Source organism: Bombus affinis, chromosome 9 (genome assembly GCF_024516045.1).
Source record: "Bombus affinis isolate iyBomAffi1 chromosome 9, iyBomAffi1.2, whole genome shotgun sequence".
Classification (NCBI taxonomy): Eukaryota; Metazoa; Arthropoda; class Insecta; order Hymenoptera; family Apidae; genus Bombus; species Bombus affinis.
Window position 1 is genome coordinate 2,821,926 of NC_066352.1, and position 24,579 is coordinate 2,846,504.

General features: G+C 38.8%; 1 protein-coding gene across 2 annotated transcripts in view; it reads right to left on the minus strand.

Annotated features, from left to right (window-relative positions):
• Positions 1–19,195: 19,195 nt before the first annotated feature.
• The window catches only part of LOC126920560 (SAM and SH3 domain-containing protein 1-like), a 377,086-nt gene continuing 371,702 nt past the window's right edge, over positions 19,196–24,579 (minus strand). For both annotated transcript variants that reach the window (XM_050731139.1, XM_050731140.1), the window contains one exon: positions 19,196–24,156. In XM_050731139.1, coding sequence (XP_050587096.1) covers positions 23,420–24,156 — 737 coding nt within the window. In that variant the 3' untranslated portion in view covers positions 19,196–23,419. The remainder of the gene's footprint in view (positions 24,157–24,579) is intronic.

The following is a 24,579-nucleotide window of genomic DNA, read 5'->3' on the forward strand; positions in this document are numbered from 1 at the left end:
AAATAGACCAGGTTAAAGTACAAACCAACACCCCAGAAACATTCAGAAAAATTACAAGATCACTAAAGGAAAAAAATGCAGCATATCACACTTTTCAGCTCAAAACAGACAAAAGCTACAAAGCAGTAATCAGGGGACTACACCCAAAAACAAATACTGGAAAAATAAGTGAAGAACTGGCAAAAATCGGACACCAAGTAAGGTCAATAAATAACATAAACAAATACGATACCAAACAACCACTACCGCTATTCCTAGTTGAACTAGAACCTAAAAACAACAATAAGGAAATATACGATATAGAAAAATTACTAAACACAATAGTAAAAGTGGAGCCACCCAGACATAAAAAAGAAATCCCACAATGCATAAGATGCCAACAATACGGACACACCAAAAACTATTGTAATAGAACCCCGGCATGCGTTAAATGCGCAAAAAATCATCTCACGACACACTGCCCATCCACGGGAAAAATTGAGGAGGTTAAATGCTACAACTGTAACGGAAACCACCCAGCCAGCTATAAAGGATGTGAAGTAAGAAAACAATTACAACGTAAACTGTTCCCGCCCATACGAAGCAGAACAATCACTAACACACAAGCCCAACAGGACAGCACAAATCCTGAAATAATTCCAAGTACAGAGCAAGCAACAAACACCAAACCTATCAGCACCAACACCATTGGTGGTCTAAGCTATGCTCAAATAACCAGCCAATCAACACATACACACAACCAATACCACAGCAATAGTAACAATGACACTGCAGAAATCAAAGAACTACTCAAACAATCCATAAAGAACACCGAAATGCTAACCAGAATGATAAGCGAACAAAATGCAGTACTAAAACAGCAAACTCAACAAATCACAGTCATGCTACAACTAATTACAAACGTGCTAAGCAAAAAATAAAAACGGACACTCTAAAAATAGCAGCCTGGAACTCAAATGGCCTGCAACAACGGGCCCTCGAAATTAAAACATTCATATACAATAACAATATAGACATACTACTTGTCTCAGAAACACACTTCACTACAAAAAGCTACTTGAAAATACCATACTACACCATATATGATACCAAACACCCCTCAGGAAAAGCTCACGGAGGGACAGCAGTGATAGTCAGAAACGATATCAAACATTATCTACACAGCCAAGTTAACAAAGAATATTTACAAGCAACCACTGTTACAGTTCAAACTAGCAGCAACTACTTCCAGTTATCAGCAGTATATGTGCCTCCGCGACACAAAATAACAACACAAATGTGGGAAGAATACTTCCAGGACCTAGGGGACAAGTACATCGCAGCGGGAGACTACAACTCAAAGCACACGCTTTGGGGGTCAAGAAACATTACACCTCGAGGTAGAACACTGGAAAAATACATAAGAAATAATAACCTCAATATATTATCCACAGGAACACCGACACATTGGCCGACTGACCTGAACAAAAAACCAGATCTTCTGGACTTTGCAGTTACAAGGGGACTAAACACAAATAAACTAAAAATAACACCCAACCTCGAGCTCAGCTCCGATCATACACCCATAATAATTGAATACAGAAACAAACCAATTCACTATAGCAAACCAGAAACACTATGCAACAAAACCACCAAATGGCAAACTTTCAAGGAAATAATAGAAAGCAAAATAAACTGCAACATCCCGTTAAAAACTCCTGAACACATAGAACAGGCAGTAGCAACATTGACAGCAGCAAGGACAACCACTACTCCCGAACCAACCAGCAGACAAACAATAACAATCCCGCAAGAAATACTCGACAAAATCAAAGAAAAAAGAAAAGCAAAAGCAAAATGGCAAAAATACAGAACCCGAGAAAACAAAAAACACTTAAACAAACTTGCAAAGGAAATAAAAAACAAAATAAAGGAGCACAACGATAACGAATTCGCAAAGTTCATAGGGACACTCTCCACACACGAGAACACCAACTACTCACTATGGAAAGCCACGAAAAAAATAAGGAAGCCAATAATACCCGTCCCGGCAATCAGAAAAGCAGATAACACATGGGCAAGAAGCAACGAAGAACAAGCTGAAGAATTCTCCAACCACCTCTGCAACACATTCACACCACACATTATCAACAACAGCAACCTCAAAAGTCATACGGAGGAGGATCCACAAACCACTACTACCACAGCCGACAAGGAATACACCATACCTAAAACATCGGCACAAGAAATTAGAAACATAATTGATAAAACAAAAAACAACAAAGCGCCAGGAATCGACCTAATCAATGGTAAAATCTTGAAAAACCTTCCGCCAAAAGCAATAAGACTAATTACAATAATATTCAATGCAATTCTAAGAATTCAATACTGTAGTATCGTGGACAAAAGGCCTAAGATATCGGCCGAACCGTATACAATGTTGCGAGAACCGCGGTGTCGTTGGGTACAACAATGTATCGTCGATCTTTTCAACTGAACAGTTTCGTCGAAAAGGCCTACGTGACCCTGGCCACGAGCGTTTTCGGGACACGTGCGCTATAGGGCGGGGAAAAAACAAAAGAGACGCTAAAGACAATGTTAGTTAAGACGCAGGCGAGAACGAATGAAAAAGGAGTGCAGTATGAGTTGAGAATCGGGAGCGTGCGAGTGCGGATGCCGAAGACGAGAGTTATAGAGAGTGATTTGAGCGAAATAAGACTTTTGTGTTTTAGTTCAAGTTGAACATTTATCGTTCTCTGTCCAATTAATCCTTGTTATTTTTATTTATCTTAATAAATAGTATTAGGAGAATTTTACAAACCTAAATTATCCTAATCCCATCCTTTTCCGATACTACAAATTGGGGGCTCGAGCCGGGATTGAAACCAGACAGAGAACGACACGTTTAACGGAACTAATTGTGCTGAAAAAAAAAGAGTTGAAAATGGCAAATTGTGAAGAGGAACAGTTTTCAACTGAAGAGGTTTCGACGCTGGAGGAGCTAAGAAATAAGCTCGCAAGTCTGAATCTGCCGATATCAGGCTCGAAGTCAGTGCTGATGGCCAGGCTGAACCGAGCGTATAAGGCTGGTCAATCAACTTCGAAGGAATCGAAGCGCGATGAGGAATCGGTAAATCAGCGAAACCTAAGGAGTGGACAGAGAGCTGAGCGCGATCAGGATGGAGACGAAGACCTCGAGAAGCTGAGGACGAAGGAGTTGAGAGCGCGCCTCGCTAGCTTGGGGTTAAAGGTCACAGGGAGAAAATCTGAACTACGCGCACGGCTACAGGCGGCCCTGGAAGGAGACAACGTATCGTCGGAAGAAGAAAGCGACGACGAAAGTGACAATGAAAAAGATGAGAGAGACGTGATGAAACACGAAGGAGGTACGCGAGCGATGTGCTCGGACCGTGATGAACATCGCCAAAAGGCAGGTACCGTTTCGGTGTTAAGCTTTAAAGACGTCGAAGACGCATTAGAATTGTTTAGCGGCGACAAAGGTGAAAACGTGGAGCGATGGTTCGAATCATTCGAAGAAGTCGCGGACACGTGTATGTGGTCCGACGGTCAGAAGGCAGTCTACGCGAGGAAGCTGCTGAGGGGATCGGCGAAAATATTCGCAAGCTTCGAGTGCCATGCCAGGACTTGGCATGAGCTGAAGAAGGGACTAATCGGAGAGTTCCCCAAAAAGTCCAACAGTAGGCAGGTACACCAAAAGCTTAGTGGGACGAGAAAGAAAAGCGACGAGGCGTGCTTGGCCTACATGTATCGCATGCTGGAAATAGCCAGTCATGCCGATATAGAGGAAGAAGTCAAAGTAGAGTACATCATAGACGGGATAATAGACGAAGAAGTCCATAAATCTATGCTGTATGGTGCTGCATCCATCAAGGAGCTAAGGAAGAGGCTCATCGCGTACGAGGAGCAGAAGAGCCGAAGGACGAAGTCGGTTGCAAAGTCGGCCAGAGTTGAGAGAAACAACAGTCCCAGTCAATGTGGAAGTGCGAGAAAGACGCGTTGCTACAATTGCGGCGATAAAGCACATATAAGCGCGGATTGCCCGAACGGATCGAGAGGTCCTAAGTGTTTCAAGTGTAGAGAGTACGGACACGTCGCATCGAAATGCAGCGATCTGGGTAAGTCCCCTAAAGAGGTTTGTAATACACAAAAGTCGCTGCGAGCGGGTTGTAAAAGTGTTAGAATTGGAAATTGCGAACTGAGCGCGTTGATAGATACCGGTAGCGAATTAACCCTGATGCGGGCGGATCAACATGCCAAAATTGGAGCGCCCAAATTAATTCGGGAAATTATCGAGTTTCGCAGTATCGGATCCGAGAACAATCTTACGCTCGGGAAATTTTCAACGGATATTGTCATAGATGATGAGTTATATCATATAACGGTGCATGTAGTTCCGAACACTATGATGCACCGTTCGTTGATAATAGGCACAGACTTCCTGGATACCGTTGAGATGAACAGGAGGAGGGGAGATATCTCCATTTTCAGATTAAAAGACGAAAACTCCGATGGGATTCCGGAAGTTTTTAAAGTAGACATAGAGACGGGGGCGCGTGGAGTAGATTTATCCCATATCGAAAACATGCACTATAAGCAGGCAGTAGAGAGTTTAATCCGAAGTTATAGGCCACAGAAAACGCGCGAAGTAGGAATCAAAATGAATATAATATTGCATGACGATGTTCCGGTTTACGAAAGGCCGCGAAGACTATCTCCACAAGACAAGGTCGAGGTCGACAAACAGATCAAAATGTGGCTGGAGGATGGAATAATACGCCAATCACATTCCGACTATGCCAGTCCGATCGTTTTGGTCAAAAAGAAAGACGGCTCGACTAGAATTTGCGTCGATTATAGACAATTAAATAAAAAGGTAGTAAAAGATAGATACCCACTGCCCTTGGTCGAAGACCAACTAGATTCGCTACAGGGCTCGAGGGTATTTAGCACGTTGGATCTTAAGAACGGATTTTTTCATGTTCCTGTTGGGGAAAGTAGCAGGAAGTATACAGCGTTCGTAGTCCCCACAGGCCAGTACGAATTCCTCAAAATGCCTTTTGGATTGTGCAATTCGCCAGCCGTCTTTCAGAAATATATAAACGCAGTTTTTAAAGAGTTGATCGCGACAGGGGTGGTGCTGACGTACATGGACGATCTGATCGTGCCGTCGACTGACTTTTCGAGTGGAATAGAGAAACTAAGCACAGTGCTGCGTGTCGCTAGTGAACACGGACTACTCGTAAACTGGAGTAAATGTCGATTCCTACAAACGAGAATAGAATATTTGGGCCACATCATCGAGGGCGGTAATATTCAACCATCTGAATGCAAAACCAAGGCCGTCGCTAATTTCCCGGAGCCCCGATCGGCTAGAGATGTTCAGAGTTTCCTGGGCTTAGCGGGATACTTTAGGAAGTTTGTGCCCCGGTATTCTGTCATCGCGAGACCATTAACAGATCTATTAAGGAAAAATGTCCCGTTCAGGTTCGAATCGCGCGAGCGCGAAGCGTTCGGAAGCCTAAAAACCGCGTTAAGCGAGAAGCCACTGTTGAAGCTGTATCGCGTTGGAGCGGAGACTCAGCTGCATACGGATGCGTGCAGCGGGGGATACGGAGCGATCTTACTGCAACGCGACAGCGAGGACAACGCTTTTCACCCCGTGTATTACTCGAGCGGAAAGACTTCACCGGCTGAAGAGAAGTACACCAGTTACGAGCTTGAGGTTTTGGCCATCGTGAAAGCGCTGAAGAAATTCCGTGTCTACTTGCTCGGCATTCCATTCAAAATCGTTACAGATTGTCAGGCATTCGCATTAACAATGCGGAAAAAGGACTTGTGCGTGCGCGTCGCGAGGTGGGCAATCCTCCTAGAGGAGTTCGATTATAAGGTGGAGCATAGGCCCGGGACCAGTATGATGCATGTCGACGCATTGAGTCGAAATCCCCTACCCGAGGTCATGCTAATAGACGAAGACGAACGAGGGATAGTCGTACGTTTGAGAGAAGCGCAGTTGCAAGAGGATGACCTGCGACAGATCCGAGACAACATAAAGCAGTACGAGGCCGACGGGTACATCTTAAGAAACGAACTTTTGTATCGAGAAGTAGAAGACGCACCGCTATTGGTCGTGCCGAAGTCGATGCAAACCCAAGTGGTCCGACGAGCTCACGAACGTGGCCATTTCGGCGTTACCAAAACAGAGGCGTTGGTAAAAAGGGACTACTGGTTCCGGGGAATGCGCGAGAAAGTGGAAAGGGTGGTGCGGAGCTGCATCGACTGTATCCTTGCGGAGAGAAAGCAAGGGAAGAAGGAAGGGTTGCTAAATACCATCGACAAGGGAGAATTGCCGTTCGACACGTATCACGTCGATCATATTGGGCCGTTACCCACCACAAAGAAAAGCTACCGGCATATCTTCGTAGTGGTCGATGCTTTCACCAAGTTCGTCTGGTTGTACCCTACCAAATCAACGGGTTCTGCAGAGGTTATCAGCCGCTTGGAAAAACAGTCTGTTTGTTTCGGGAATCCGCGAAGGATCATCTCTGACCGTGGGACGGCGTTCACAGCTGGTGCTTTCGAGGACTATTGTAGTGAGGAAGGCATAGAGCACGTGCGAACTACAACTGGAATTTCGCGGGCCAATGGTCAGGTGGAAAGAGTAAATCGGATACTTATCCCGTTGTTGACGAAGTTATCTGCACCAACGCCAGGCGAGTGGTTCAAGCACTTGGAGAAAACTCAAAAATACCTCAACGCAACTCCCAGCAGAAGCACTAGCGTTACTCCGTTCCAGTTGCTGTTTGGCACGCGGATGAGAATGCGGAACGATCCGCAGATGAGGTGGTTAGTTGAGGATGAATGGGCCGCGATGTTCCAGGAAGAACGGGATCAATTGCGTGAAATAGCAAAGAGACGGATCGAGGAGCTTCAAACCCGCAATAGACAAACGTTCAACAAGAGACGCAAGAAGGCGACAGTCTACAAAACAGGAGATCTGGTGGCGATCGAGAGGACGCAAGGCGGTCCTGGGTTAAAGCTGCATTCAAAGTTCCTTGGGCCGTACCGTGTGGTGAAAGTCCTGCGAAATGACCGTTACGTAGTGCAACGAGAAGGCGAACACGAGGGACCGCGCACGACTTCCACCGCAGCCGACCACATGAAGTGGTGGAACATTGGTGTTAGTGATGATAGTGAGAACAGTGATGAGCACATCTGAGGGCAGATGTGATTTGTCAGGAATGGCCGAGTGTAGTATCGTGGACAAAAGGCCTAAGATATCGGCCGAACCGTATACAATGTTGCGAGAACCGCGGTGTCGTTGGGTACAACAATGTATCGTCGATCTTTTCAACTGAACAGTTTCGTCGAAAAGGCCTACGTGACCCTGGCCACGAGCGTTTTCGGGACACGTGCGCTATAGGGCGGGGAAAAAACAAAAGAGACGCTAAAGACAATGTTAGTTAAGACGCAGGCGAGAACGAATGAAAAAGGAGTGCAGTATGAGTTGAGAATCGGGAGCGTGCGAGTGCGGATGCCGAAGACGAGAGTTATAGAGAGTGATTTGAGCGAAATAAGACTTTTGTGTTTTAGTTCAAGTTGAACATTTATCGTTCTCTGTCCAATTAATCCTTGTTATTTTTATTTATCTTAATAAATAGTATTAGGAGAATTTTACAAACCTAAATTATCCTAATCCCATCCTTTTCCGATACTACAATACTTCCCCAAACCATGGAAATTAGCACAAATCAAAATGTTACATAAACCAGGCAAAGACCCGCACCAAACTGCATCTTACAGACCAATATCACTGCTCCCAGTATTTTCCAAAATACTGGAAAAGATAATATACGACCGCATAAAACCAATAATAGAGACAAAAAAAACTAATACCGGATCACCAATTTGGTTTCAGAAACAAACACTCCACGATAGAGCAAATGCACAGGCTTATAAACGAAATAATAGTAGCACTAGAAAACAAGGAAAACTGCACAGCCCTCTTTATAGACATAGAGAAAGCATTCGATAAAATTAACCATGAAAGTCTACTACAAACAATTAGGAAACAATTCCCGGAGCAAATACACCACTTAATAAAATCCTACCTAAGCAGCAAAACCTTCGTAATAAAAATCAAGGACACACATTCTCAAGTTAAAGACATCAAGGCCGGGGTACCACAAGGAAGCGTCCTAGGCCCAATACTATACACATTATACACGGCGAACATACCAACAACTACCAACAGCACAGTATTGACATTCGCGGACGACACAGCTATACTAGTCAGGCATACTAACCCAGAAACGGCAGTCAAAATACTACAAGAACATATCGTAAAAATAGAAAATTGGCTACAAGAAAAACAAATAAAAGCAAACCCCAATAAATGCAACCATATTACATTCACGCTACGGAAAAAGATACTACCAAACATCCTATTGAACGGTACGCATATAACGCAAACAAAGCATGTCAAATACCTAGGACTCCACTTAGATCAAAAACTTACCTGGAAACTACACATCAAATCAATAGTAGAAAAATACAGAAAACAAGGAGACAAATGTATTGGCTAACAAGCCGAAAATCCAAACTAAGCACAGAAAATAAAGTAAAAATATATAAAACGATCATAAAACCAATCTGGACGTACGGAATACCACTATGGGGGACGGCAGCAATGAGCCATATAAACAAAATAGAGGTAATACAGGCTAAAATACTCAGAACAATAGTAAACGGACCTTGGTACGTCAGAAACGAAGATATACGAAGGGACCTGGGAATGCCAACGGTCAAGGAAGAAATCAGCAGATACTCCGAGAAATACAAATCAAGAATAGCAACACACATAAACCGGCTAGCTGCGGAAACATACAAAATCACAAATATGGACAGAAGACTAAAAAGGAAGCACCCAGCAGACCTTATAAAGGACATAACCTAACAAACACGAGGATGGTACCCCGCTGGGGGTAGCCACCAACATGCTAATGTAACCGCTAAAAAAATTCCACCAAATGTCCAAATTGGACAAATAGTGAATTTAAATAAATAAATTAAAAAAAAAAAAAAACTACAAAAAGACAGACTGGAAAAAGTTCCAAAACCTGCTCGAACAGAACTGCGACCTAAAAATCTACAACAATGTCAACCTAACAGACAGACAAATCGACTCGTTCATAGACGAAATAGAAAAACATATACAAATCGCCCTACAAGAATCCGTACCGACATTTTAAAAAAAAGACTCGTGCGAGCCATATATAAACTATAAAATAAAAAATCTACAACGAGATAAAAGCTACATACTATCGAAATTAAACAACCTAAGATTCAACTACTTCTACGACAAAAGAGAAGACATAGAATTCCTAAAGTACCTGCTACACGAAATAAAATCACAACTAAAACAAGAATTCGCAAACTCTATAAATCAATACTGGACAAATAAAATAAAAAATATCTCCAAAAAAGACTCTGCTAGCATGTTCCCGCAGATAAATCAAATTTTCAGACCAAAGGAACAAAACTCCATCCCGCCCCTCAAACTGCCTCCAGAAAAAGCCTCCCTCATCCAAGAAGCAGGCATCGAGATACACAACACCAACAAAGACACAGAGGGCAACTTCATAATATCAAAAACAACGGAAAAACTAGACATTATCGGCACCCACTTCGTCAAAACTCACACACAAAACGAACACATGAGCCGAGAACAACTAAACAGAATTATCATCGCCGAAACAAACATAAAACATAAAAAATAAAATAAAACAAGACATAGCGCTAAACAAAACAGTCTGCACATTCTCAAACGAAAACACATCGGACGACCCCAAACAGCCCGACCCAGAAATAAACTACTTTACAAACTTCAATCAACTAAGTACAATCTTCTCCACGCTAAACAACAAAAAATCCGCCGGCTTCGATGGCATCCCAAACATCTCGCTCAAACTCCTACCAAACAAAATAAAATGGTACTACACAGTACTGTTTAATAATGCACTAAACAACACGTACTTCCCCAAAAAATGGAAAAAAGCCAAACTCATAGCCATTACAAAAAAAAATAAAGACGGCTCATCACCTGCAAACCTACGACCCATAAGCCTCCTCCCCAACATAAGCAAAGTATACGAAATGATCATAAACAACCCCCTAGCAGCCTTCTGCTCAAAAAATAGGATAATCCCGGAAAACCAATTCGGCTTCCGCCACAAACACTCCACAATCCACGCAATAAATAAACTTACGTCGGATATCTGCTGGGCACTTAACGCAAATCAGCGAGTAGCCGCCTGCCTAATAGACATCGAAAAAGCCTTCGACACCGTCTGGATCCCAGGACTCATTTATAAAATGATTAAAAAGAACTTCCCCGAATACCTAATCAAAATAGTATGGGACATGATAACAAACAAAACTTTCATAATGACCGACGGCTCGCACACTTCAAGCAAAGAATTCTCCATAGAGAACGACCTGCAACAAGGAACAGTAAATTCCCCGCTACTCTTCAGCATCTACAATAACGACTTACTAAACCTCTTTAACCTCAACACATCCACACACAAACGCTCCATAGCCTTCGCGGATGACCTAATCATCTACGTAACAGGCCGCAAAACCAAAACGATAAGAACAGAACTGCAAGAACTCTTTAACAAAATCAGCGATTACTATCATACATGGAAACTAAAAATTAACGCAAGCAAATGCGAAACCATATTCAGACCCATGACAAGCAAAATCGGCCCAGCTGAAAGGGAACAAGTCAGGAAATTCCGCCTAAAAGAAAAAGCAAACGAAGAGAACCTCATACCACACAAAAATTGCGTAAAATACCTAGGAATAAACATAGATGAAAAACTAAATTATAAACAACACATCGAAATCCAACTCTCCAAAGCCAGCAAAGCTTTTTGGAATACAAAAAGGCTGTTTTATTCCAGAATTCTCGATAGCAAAGTAAAAATCATGTGCTACCAATCGCTAATAAGACCCATTATAACCTACGGCTGCCCAATATGGTACAACATACCAGCGTCAATAATGGAAAAAATTCGCATATTTGAAAGAAAATGCATCAGAGCTTGCCTGAGCATTTACAGATCAGAACACAGCGGATACAAAAAATACGTAAAAAACAAAAAAATATACGACTTAGCCAACATCCACCGCATCGACTGCCACATCCTAAAACTAACGAGAAATCACTTCTCGCAAGCCGCGAAGATCAAAGAAAACAGCCTAATCTTCGGCTGCTTATACCCAAACGACGCATACTTCAAAAACACTCTGTTAACAGGCTACATCCCCCCCGAAGCCTTTCTATACCTAGACGAAAGAAACTATCTCCAAGACCAAAACAACATACCCATAATTTATCATATGCAAAGGAAAATAGGAACGAAATCTATTCAATACGAGGAAAACCTAGATGGCCGCACGACAGACACTAGGTGGAGATACAACATGGCCCTCCCCCAAAAGGATACAGAAGACAAACACAGAAAAAACACAAAAAAATATTGGTGGATACGGAATCCACAACAAAAAACAACAAGATAAAGAGCCACAGAACGGCAACGCTCACCGAATAAAAGTGTAAATATGTAAATATGTAAATATGTAAATAGATAAACAAATATTATACTAATCCCACAGAACACCCCTCCCCACCCCTCCCCACCCTCCCAGTCCATCCCCTCCCAGCCCCTCCCTAATAGGCTAGCGAACTGTCCTGTTTTTGCGTCCAGGCTTTCAAGACATAAATTAAAATATCGTACATAAGCACAGCGCAACAGCGGCTTAATTTTATTTTATTTAACATTAATAATCTCAAAAAAAAAAAAAGAGAAAAGAATTTAATAATGCATGGCTACGTCGTACCGTCGCGTATCGGTACTTTTGCCTGTACCACCCTACAATTAGAATTCAGCGTTTATTCTGGAAAAAAAATCATGTAAAAAAAAATATGTAAAAAACCTGGAATTAATAAACAAAGTTAAAAAAAAAAAAAGTGGTTAACGTCTTAGGTTGCGAACGTTCGGAACCCGGGTTCGAATCCCGGCGACCGGAGTCCGATTTTACTCCCACGCACCAAAAAACGGAGGAAAAATCAGCAGTACCCCGGCAGCGACATCTACAGCCCCCAGTGACAATTACAGCGGACCAGGCTCAACAACTATAACTCACTCACGGCCACCTCAACAATTTGATCGGTACCCTCTCAACGGGGGGAGGATGTTACGCCACGAGGCTTACCACAGGCTGTATTTTCTAACCGTCGCTCGCGGCCCTACAGTGTCGCAGTCAGATCGTCTTATCTGACCGCCGGATCATATACAATGTATCGACGAGCGCATAGCTGTCGCCAAGCAGCGAGTTCTCGAAACGTCGAATTTTGTCCGTTACGTTTTCCACGCAAGAACAGACATACGTGATCATAGGCGCGAACGGTGGCGCGACCTAAGTATAGTGGGGGTCGTCTTAAAAATGAGACAAAGAAATCATCTAAAGTCAGTTAGTTCCTTGTGATACGTCGAACGTTACACATTGAATCGAATCTAACACATAACGTCTGTCTCAAGCTGCGAAGTGCGATAGGTCTCGTTATAAGCAAACCGCTAAACAAACCTTGACTGTTATCTTTTTCGTTTTTAATTGTTGATCTTTGACTGAATTTGTTGTTTCGTTATTTTTATTAAACTTTTATCAACTAACCCAGTATAGTTGTTCATATACACTCAAACCTAACCACCTCTATTCTCGTAATAGAAATAGGGGATCAATCAGTTCGTGGCATCGATTGTTTAATCGTAACGAGAATTTACGACTCTCGTTGACGCGTTATCTAGCGATCGCGCCTCTCCGCGAACGGTTGAAACAATAGGCGTCTGGGTTAGTCAGCAGAATTTTTACGTGGTTATTATTAATTTTTAACTTGTAGTCCTCTTTGCTGATATCTTTCTCGATGGACTTTATTATTGTTTGAATGTTGATGACATCGTCAATGAATATTGGCGGGGGAGGGGGAATTCTTTTGTTATGTAGTTTATTTGCCGTTTCGGTTGTCTCAAGTATTGAGAACCTGTTGTAGGTGGCCACTTGACTAGCTGGTGGTTTAATTTGACTCTTGTTCACGTTTGTCTTGATTGTTTCCAGCTTGCGTTTTTTCGTGTGCTGGTCGTTTGCAAAGAGATATATTGCCCCTTTGCCACGGGGGAGGAAGAACGGCGGTGTTATAACTTAGCTCCGGAGAGCCTGTTTGGGATGTTTGGGCCATCATCGAGCTAGTTAATTCAATATGAAAAACTAGTCGAGAGGCTGTGTGAACACTTAGCTAGGTTTGTTGGATTCGCTTTCGACAGATGGGCGTCACGTGTAGTTTTGTGAACTTCACAAGGCACTGGACGCACGTCTGCACGCTTCGGCACTCACCAGCAAACTGAGTCATCCCGTTGACCGCGGATTCGTTATTGAGCCTAGGATCATTGTCATTAGCTTCTCGAGTATCTAATTATCGCGATTACTTGTCAAATTCTATCATAATAATATTTGCACTAGTAAATATCTCCTCTATTGCATAATGATTACATCTAATGCCAATGAGAATTCGTTTCACGCCTTTAACCTTAACTCTAATCTTAACGTCAACCCGACATATATGATACTTTGAACCATACTCATAATTATTCGAATGACACGCATTTAACATAAAAGCCATAACAAATCCGTGTTTCTTTATTTCTCCTTTTTACGTTAGTTGGTGATTGGAAATGAATTGAAATCGTAACACATAATTTGACGAAATTATTTGGTATAATCTATTTTATAACAGACCAATCGTCTTACTTTTCGCTTTGTTGTGTCTAGTTGCTTATTATTTCATGTTCTATTGACCGCTGGTAGAACATGTTTGAGGATACTGTTAAAGGATACTTGTTGGTGATCAAACTCCTCTTAACTTGAATAATTATCGATAGTGAACTTGTTGCGCGTAAACTGGACAGGACAATCGTTATTCAACAGGCTGTGGTTTGTTGTTAAACTTTAACAGGATTCTGCCTTTGAGTATCCAATTAATTGACAAGACAAGTAGATTTGCTGTAATATGAATTCGTTTGACGTTGTAACGGGAGTGAAATTCACTACGAAGATAATATGAAGCGTATTTTAAATTATAAAAATAAATATAGTTCCTTATGAAATTGTGTGCAAGCCTCAAAAACTACGCTTAAATATTTAATTTGAAATACTGTTCCTTTTACTCTACTCTACATATCCATTTTCCTCGATTTATAATGCAGTATTTAACGTTCCTTATTTTTCAAGACACATCGACCTTGCGTAGATATTTCTTGAAAACTCACAGCTATATGTGTAGAAGTTTATCCAATCCTTTTGTGGAATTATATCTCGTTATTTGAAAAGATGTTTCGACAGGAATATTTTTTCTAAGTATTCTTGAGATTTCAAAGTGACTATTAAACCGATTCATCTTCCAGCGTAGATGTTCGACAATATTATTCTTTAAAAAGTTTTTATTAAAATTTACAGTCATTAATCGTCGAAAGCGAATATTATCAGTTTCTTACAATCTGTTACAGAACATTCCACAAATTATTTGGAATCCTATAATCACAATAAAATTTGAGATAATTCGAATACCGATAGTTTTTATCTTCACTGAATGTCTACTTCACTGTATCTTCATTAAAACAACTTACAAACTTTAAAAGACTTACAGGCAAAATACAAATTCTACTGAAAAAAGGAAAAAATATATCCTCATCGAATTAAGATGGCTTTCTTCTTTTTCGAAGCCGGTATAAAACTATTCACGGACATTAATAAGCATTTGTATTGATCTGTGATAGTCTAATACGAATTCATAACTATTGAAAATATTACTAAACGCTCCTGATGAATCTCTTTTAGCGTTCTCAGGGTGAACTCTTTTACAAACATTTGTCGTCGATCGATAGACAGACGATGGTCTTCAGTTTCTACCAAACGCTATCAACAACAAATATCGTTTGAAGTACGGAAACTTCTCGGAAACACTCGTTAACGTTAGAAAGCATTTATACGTACGTCTGCATTTCCATCGACTATACAGAAGGCTCGCAAATTGTACGGACGCCGTGAACCACTTACATGGTCCGTGGAGCGCGGCTTTAAGTCTTAGGAACGCTTGAGACTGCACTACTATTGTTGTTCTGCACATCTGTTTTATGGTTGACGATGTCACTTGACCGCGGCTTTACCTAATTCTAGCTACAAGCGATGGTCGGTGCTAGTGTCCGGCAGAACTCAGTTCTCCAGACATGTCCCAGTCTTACTGCTGTTAGTGCTATTCAAATTTTAGGCACACGAATCGGCTGTTACCACTTGCGGGTATTGTCTTTTGTTTCAAATGGAAAAACAGGAAAATCTTACGAGGCTCTTTGATTTTTCTTTGAATACAATTTTTCTTGGCTGAAAGGGACTGAAATATGTAAAAAGCTTGAGGTAATGGGGGGTGAGTATTTACATTGCTTTGAGTTAAGAAATTGCACTAATAACTAAGATATTAGTGTTAAGCTTAAATGTTTTATAAAGTAGGATGTTTCCATAACATATTACTGTACGCTATTAGAGCATATAACGAGAAAGATCATCATCGAAGATAATTCTTAAAGTCATAAAAAATAAATCATAGGAAACGAAATAGAGGGTGAATATCTTTCTCTTATGCATAAAGCATAGTAGAAGATGATTATCCAAAGTTATGTTTTTCAATTATTTTGGTGGTGTAAAAGTAACAGCATGAAAATATTACACATGAAATTAAGATCAGGTAATCACAGAATGAAGTTAAGCATTTTATGCGGGCACTATAATACAATGAATGTTTTAGACGAATCAATAAATAAAGTATTAATGCATTAGCAACAAACGTTATATGCTGACTTTCAATTTACGAAATAAAATATATAGTGGTGCGTCAATAAATACACTTTATACTGACTCGAATGAAATAATATAAAATGTTCACTTATTTTCGTTACATTAACATGTCATCTTTTGAACGATGCTTTATTAATAGATGAAAAAAGGACCGAGACGATTATGTTCATAAATTGTTATTGTCTCCTTTCTTAAATTGAAAATAGAATTATATTGCGAATACATAATTTGTACTTAACTGTATTTCATTGTGTGTAGCAAAATTAGTGTCTGTACTTTCTTCAATATTAAGTTAAAAATTAATACTTAAAATAAAAATCCAGTAAAATAAAACAATCCTTTTCGTTAAGAGGTGAACGTTTATGTATTATGTTTTTAAATAATGTAAAATGATGCAATATACAGTAGAAGGTAATACGTGGAAAGAAACTCGACTTTGCTGGTAATCGTGTAAGATTTTCAAGAGTTTGTCTTGAAGTAACGATATTTAACGAAAAATATTATTCGTTATTTCTAGCTAGAGAATCTCATTTTTATTAATTTCTACAGCGCCCAGTTTGATTTAGAGTAAATTGAACATGGATTGTGGATAGTTTTAGTGTAAAATATTACATTTTACGATATTTGCAATAATCCTGATTGAAACGATGCGGCGCATGAACTCTCGTTTTAAAAGAATGCAGTTTTGAACTCAGGATTCTATAAAGACTACTGAAATAAACCAGAATACATGAAATTTAATAATTGCATTCCAGAAATAGTCAGATGAAGCATTGCGCTTCCGAAGTTTAAAGCAACAACAATTTTTTCCCCCGTTTTATAGCTAAAAATTGAAACAAACATGTATATTTACAAGAGTATTTTAGACACACTTTATCTACACCCTTTATCAATGCGAGACTCCAAACATCGCGAATCAAAATTTTTGTCAAGCATCAGCTTTTTTAAGAATTTTATACTATCGCGTATTTATAGGGACGAAAATCGCAGTTAAGAATCGCAGATTTGTTATTAACATATTCTTTTACATATCAGCAAGAACAATAATCAGTTCTGAAGTTATATACCAAATATTTAAAAATGAAATTCCGTTTTTCCGAGAAAATCTCGGAAAAGGCTGAAGATATTTCCAATTATTCGTCTCGTCGTTCGAAGAAAATTGGCGAATAGAGGGAAGTTAAGAAAGTTACACACACGCGGCAATCCGGTATTGTCGGAAATCATTGTAATTTCGCCGGGTGACTTTAAAAGTTAAATTAGATTTCAACCCCAACGGGCAACGAATTTACTTACGCGGTAGCCACCGTTAGCGTGGAAAAGAAACTTGTCGGGTTATTACCGCCATAATCTACTATACTAAAAGTAACTCGAGTTCTCTTACGGGTCTCAAATAAAGGTTACGAATAGACACGTACATGCCGTTACGTTCGAAATGATTCTCGGAGGGTGCATTTACATACATTACTAAACGCTTTTTATCGCATTTTCTTTGAAAGTTCATTCGACTGACGAGCATCCCTTTTATGACACACTTTTCGGTGAACGAGCCCCCATTCAAAAGACCAACTGTGCACTCTGACACCGTATTTTCTGCATTTTTCATCTCTAAAAGCTCGCACGTATAATCTGAGAAATGTCTTTTCACAACCGAGTGAATAACGAATGGAAACACTGCGACTAAATTCTTCTGATTAACTTTGACATCGTCTGTTCCTAATTTACTCTACTCCGTGTACTCTGTTTTCATCTGAGTTTCGAATTTTTGCATTTTTGGCAGTATCTTCCTATCTTTGCTCCAAAAGAATTTGCTCCAAAGTTATATTACGTGATCATTTATGCGATTACAAAGTTGTCAGTTCTTAATATTCCATAAAATAGTAGAAAAATTCATAATTTTCATAATGTCCACTACATTATGATTTGTGCGGCATATTTTACACGAAATTCTAATAATGAATTCCATAATGTATTCTGATAATGGATTAAATGCAACTGACCTTTTGCAAAATCAGTCCTACCCACCTTGCGCAGTGACATTCTGTGATATTTCACGTTTTATCAATATTTCTGATAACAAATATAAATATGGGTTTATCCACGAAAAACCATAAACCCGTAAAGGTACTAGAATATCCCAGGGAATATTACACAGCTTTGATTATTTTATTTTCATTTGTTTTAAACCGTTCTACCGGAACGAACTACCTACGTATTGGTACATTTTCACTTGTTCATCTCTCCATTCTCCATTTGATCTAATGCTTTTTCAATGAATTATGAACTTATTGTCTCCTCCGTTTCGTGCCATTGTTATATCACTCTTGGAAAACCTCTCTATTATCCCAATTAAATACGTTCTTTATTTTTCATGGTATACTTTAACTGTCAGTTTTAATCAATGGAATAAATGTAAGTGTTATCGCTTTTTGATATTTTTAATAAACAATCGAATTAACCAAAGTTATGAATATATTATTATTATTGAACAATATATTATAACTTTAGTCTAAATATACAAAATTACAGTAAACTGATATGATAAGTTCAAGTGGTTTTATACTCGAAAGAGGAAAGTGCATTGATCAACTTCCAGCAAGTATAAGCATATTACGTCTTAATTATAAGATGGTTGATAATCGAATTGCCACTGTCGAGTGTAATGCAAGAAACAACTTCATTTTCAAGAGTTTCCACTTAGAGAGAACCCCTTGTAAAGATCGAGGCAAATAACCAATGTATAAAGTTTCTAGAGTTGCCAGTAAAGGACCAGTAAAGGATGAGTCATTTATTACTCAAAGCGTTCTTCTTCATTGTTGGCCCAATTGCTGATATAATTTATAATACGACTCAATATCTAGCTGTTTGAAACATTATTTTCTGAACATAGAATTCTGATTCATTGTCATTTGGTTGGCAATAGATTAGGAATTAATAATATACTTACATGTGTGATTGTACCTATAAATATTGAATTACATAGAATTATACTGTTATATACTCTGTAGTCTGTGGATGTTTCTGCAAAATCATATTTTCATGAATATATCGCTAGATAAAAATTTGTTTCATTCTTTAAATATAAGAAGCACTCCACTTTGGATATCTTATATATTTTTCCATATTTTTCCAATTAAATTTCCTATAAATGCATGAACATCCACAAACTAATTATAATAATTATCACATATAGAAACGATAAGAGATTGGGGAGCAAAAACAACGTCGTTCGTTTGAATCTTCCGTCATTTTATTTCTATTCACAGTCAATAAATTAACACTTGTTGGAAACCATACAAGAACTGAGAGACGATAAGAATTACGAATTTGTTACCTCTATAAAACCCGCAATTAATCAATAAATATAAAATCAGCTTATAAAAAGGTTTCAGCAACTCACGCTGACGCGATTGCCATTTCCTAATTCTGTTTCCTTTTTTCATTTACTTCCTTACTTTATGTACATTATACATATATCGCATCAAATTGTAAACTTTGCAAGAAAAAATGGACTAGACCGCTAAGTAGATGCTTAATAATTTTTATTTTCATTTTCACTAGCGATTTAGCGACTCTCTTAAACCACCGTGCTTTCGTCGAATTTCCTCACGGTGACCACACATTTTTCTTGATTAATCGATCGTTTAGATCAAGATGGATACCGTCCGTTCGTTTCACTTCACATTCGCACGAAATCCGAATCGCAAACACACTTAATGCTTTTACTAAGACACCTTTACCCTCACATATCTATCTCTTCAAATTACTTATTTCGATTATAATTCACTGCATCTATTTTTATAACGAATCTGACTTTTTTTACATCAAATGTTGCGTACTTTTTCTCGAACTAATAAAATTATTTGTGTTGCATCTAATCATACTCTCAAAACGTTACTAATTTTAACATTTTTTCCATGCACTCTCCCATTCTCTCTTCCTTCCTCACTCTCTCTCTCTCTCTCTTTCTCTCTCTCTCTTTCCATTTAGTCTCGCTCGTCGCCACTATTCATTCTGCTTTACTGTTTCGTTCTTACATTTTTTATTTTTTTATATATTTTTTTCTTTTTTTTTTTTTGATTCGTCCTCTACACGTAATATTATTCTCGATGGAACGGACAAACTGTACCATTACCGTAATTTGTGTACAAGAAGTAACGAGGATTGTGGCTTCATAATTCGTTCTGCAAAAATTCGTAAAATTGTTCTCTCTTTCTTCGTATAGCGTCCCCGTTGGAAATATCAACCTCACTTGATGTCATGTTCAAGATCAACATAAATCAACTTTCGTCTCGTCGCTTGGACACGATCGAACCTTGCAATACAAATCACTTAATGCGGTATATTGATAAAGTACGTATTTAAACAATCGCTATTATTATGGAAGCAGCGTGTGTCAACTTATTTATTCTCCGGGATATCCCCGAGTCAAATCACGGTTTAGAGTTTCACATATTCCTAGAAAATTTCGTTTCTACGTAGAATTGATGCTCTATTCGTCAATGGTCGTACGAAAAAGCGTAACAGACTTGTTACAAAAAGGGATAAACCTTCTAACAACTACCTTGTAAATCGATAATAATGAAGAAGATAAACATGCATCTTAAAAGCCTATATAAAGATTTCCTAACATTTGCTCATCAGTCCGCTATTTTGGATAGTCATCGAATCGCTTTTGTGTGTTTCTTTTATCCTTTCGAAACGAATATATATTTTTATATATTCTATTTACAGTATAATAGAGTTCTTAGACCGTATTTTGATAATCGTGCCATTTTGATAATTTCTTGTTGTTTTCTTTTTATTCACGAGTTCCCATCGGTTTTCATTCCTGATCTCGTACTGCGTCGCTTTATACTTTTTTTAAATTCGTCTATCATTTTACACTATACAAAAGATATACATAAGAACCAACGGTATGATATATGTAACATATGTATATTTATGTATAGAGATTTGTATAGTCTAAAGTTTTGGCAAAGGATTGGATCAATATAAAACATCGTTAGGTTTCTATGCGTGCTGTATATGTACATACAAAAACTTTATAACTTTGAACGTCTTTTTTTCTCTCTTTTGCAGGTATAGTCAATATACACATGTACAGATTTACCATCTTGTCGAAGAACCAAGTTGCATCGATGATGGGGATTGTCGATCATGTACTAATAATGTAGTTCTTTCAAATAAAATATTAGCATCAAAAGAATAGAAAACATCGATGAAGTCAATTGTGTTACAAGATTGGACAAAATAATATTGTAAAAGGAATTTCGATAATGAATTGTTTAATAACTCGTTCTACAATTTCACGTGGATTGACTATCTTTTTCCAAAGATTCGAGTCAGTACCTCTAAATAAAATTGATTATTTGTTTGAGATAAAATGAAGAAGAAGCTATACAATTTAGAACAAAATATTATTATTATTATTATCATTATTATAAAATTTAGAAAATTTAATTGGAGGAAGAAAAAATGTTATTTAAATTTTGTAAGTACCTAATACTCCACTATTTTACCCAACTTGATTACACTCGAATTTCAAATATTTTCTAGTTAAAAAAAAGCTGCAATATATATAACTGGCAATAAGAAAAAAGTTTCTAAATTATAACATTTAACGACAGATCATTACGATTATCACTTAGCTTTCATATTTGCATTCGATGTTCAATTTGCAAATTACGCATGTATTTCTTATGGCATTAAAGTAAGTCAGACTCAAACATAGAAAAAAATGAATGAACACCATACCCCATGGAAAAGTTTAAATTGTGTTGGCAGTCTTTAATCTAGAAGTTTCTGGCTAATAATCAGCCACTTCTTATAGAAAAAGATTAAATAGCTGTCTAAAGCCCAACGTCGAGTAGAATCGACGGATCAACGTGTCTTTTCTCGTTTAAACATCTCCATTAGTCTCTGTTCTCGTAGCTTAGTATTGTATACAAATTGCAAAGACGAATCTTTCTATTGCGTATTTTTACCTATTTACAAATTATTTAGACGTAAATGCAATCTTATCACAATATTATTATTAGTAATTATACGAGCGTCGAAAACGATAGACGAGATCATGAAATGACTGGCAGTGACATGGCAAGCATTTCATTTGTTTCCTGTCGAACATTACTGCCAAATTCTTTCCATTCACGTACAAGTACAAACGTCGAAACACTTTGCTCGCTTTTCTCGTCAAAGATGCTTAAGTTTTCTTTCTGTCTCATTTTGTCTTTTTATATCTCTTTCGTCGATAATGAGAGTTATGAAAATTCAGAACGAGAATAATCACGTAATATTCTAATCTAATATTGAAACAAAGCTGAAATTCTGATTTAAGAAGGCGAGCAGTGCGGCAGACTTTTGATTATAAAGTAACGAGGACAAAGAATCGATAAGGCAATAAAAGTTAGCGAAGCACCGTGCTATTTCTTTCAACTCGAAGCTCGAATGAAAACGAAAGAAACCCTGCACTGCATCATTCGCGGAATATATTGGACGTCGAGCAGCACTGTATCGCTGATTTCAAGGCGCAAAACAATAAAAAGATTCATATACGAATCATACATCTTGCGTTTAAGCTCGTTGTTCAATTACAACCATTTTTATGCTTTACTGATATAAATCTTCGCTTGATAAATCAATTAAAATGTTAAATATTATTACATAATCAATCTCATCATCAATTAGTCATATTCAATCATTCAGATCATAATCAATCAGTTATATTCAATAAGTTTCAACAATTCACCTTTCTGCAAAGATTCCTTCTTTAAGCTTCGATGAGATTAGTCGAGTTGTTTAAATTCAAGTTGTAACATCCAGTTACCTGACATATAAGTAGTAACTTGAAATCTTTTAATCAATGTGAATTTTTGTTTGACTTAAAATCCCTTTTCAAGTGAAATCATTTGCATCGGGTAGCTTCCTTACAAGCAGGTCGATTAATTGAAACCGGATTTTAGATAGATAATTATCTTTTACAATAACTTCGGTATATTACAAGATAGCTACAACTTATCAAACGAGCTAAAACAAGACGTACCGATATGCCAATCTTTCTATTGTATTCTACTGATACATTGTACTTACTCCACATACTTTCAATAATTATCTCCATATATCTTCGAATACTCATCAGAACATTCGAACCTACAAAGAATTCTGATACCAAAATTGTTTTCTATGATATATTTGCTATCAGTCCACCAAACTCGCGTTGAATATCCTAACCCCTATTAAGTGTATAGTACTTATGACGCAGCAGAAGAATTCTCTCCAGTCGTCATTGTACAGTCGCGTTGATGTATAAAATTCGTCCAAATTCCGCGGGAAACGGCGCGTAAGTGCACCAATAATTTGCAAATGGAAATTTACAGAAACACATAAGGGTGCAAAGTATGAAGGCAAAAGGGAATTTTTATAAGTCTCGTCCGAACTTCACTCGTATTTCTCTTTACTGGTAACTAGTCTCACCGCTTTGACTCTTATTAGTAGCTGGCTGGGAAGTCGGTGATGCCCTGGTGAAATTACTAAAATTCTTGGTAGGTGAGTCCGACGCAACATTGGCGAGAACTTTATCTCTTGGTGGCGGAGCCGAGCTGATGCTGGATGAGCTAACACCGGAATCGCTGGATTTCTCACTGAGGCAACCCCTCTGGCCCAAACCGGTGATATTGCCGGTACCTTCGAGGCCAAGGTCACCGCTGCCAACCACATACTTCACCATGCCGCCGAGTTTCTGCCCGCTCTCGCAAGTATCCTCTATCACCACCGTTTCGCCGAAATTCCCTCTCTTCGCGATGAACCGGACGTTGCCACTACGGAGCAACGGCGATTTGTCGAACTGGCCCTCCTTCTGACCAGTTACATTGCCAGTAATTGGTATGTTAGGATGAAAGTCGTCCTTGCTATCGGAAACAGTGCTCCCTTCTGTGCTGACACCGCTGACGTTCTTCGTAGATGCTGTAGCGTCGAGATTGTTCTCTCTGGGCAGCTTGGTAGTCGTAGTCGATTCCGGGCTTACGGTTCGTCGACTGGTAGAATTCTTGTGAGCGTCGTAACAACCGGAGTCCCGCGGGAACTGGCGGCGATTAAACGGTGAACAATGGCCGGATGTCTGGCCAGAGGTTAAGACCAGTCGACTCACCTCGTCGCCCTCCGAACTCGAAGCTAAATCGCCTTCGCTTCCGGCTATTAGGACAGAACAAAAACCAACTTACAGTTTCGGATTTTACCTTTGGTTTTGCGCGTTTAGAAGTGGTCGGGGTACGGATGTAGTCGTAAGTGATCGGAGTAAGTGACTTTGGATTAGGTCGGAGTAATGTCTGATTTTGGACGAAGTGTATGAATTAATGATGAGTTAGCGAGGAGAAGTAAATTATCCTGTGAGAGATGTGGCGATGGTGTATTTTGTTATCTATTATACAGCAGCTACGAAAAGTATTTATTGTAGGATTTACATTTAAGTCGAAGCGTATATTAAGTTTTGTATCATTCAGTATGGCTAGAAAAATTTCGTACTACGAAAATGAAGTATATAAAGCCTGATGATAATGAAACGCTTCATTGGAAAATAATGGTGCGTGTCTTTGTATAAATAAATAAATAAATAAA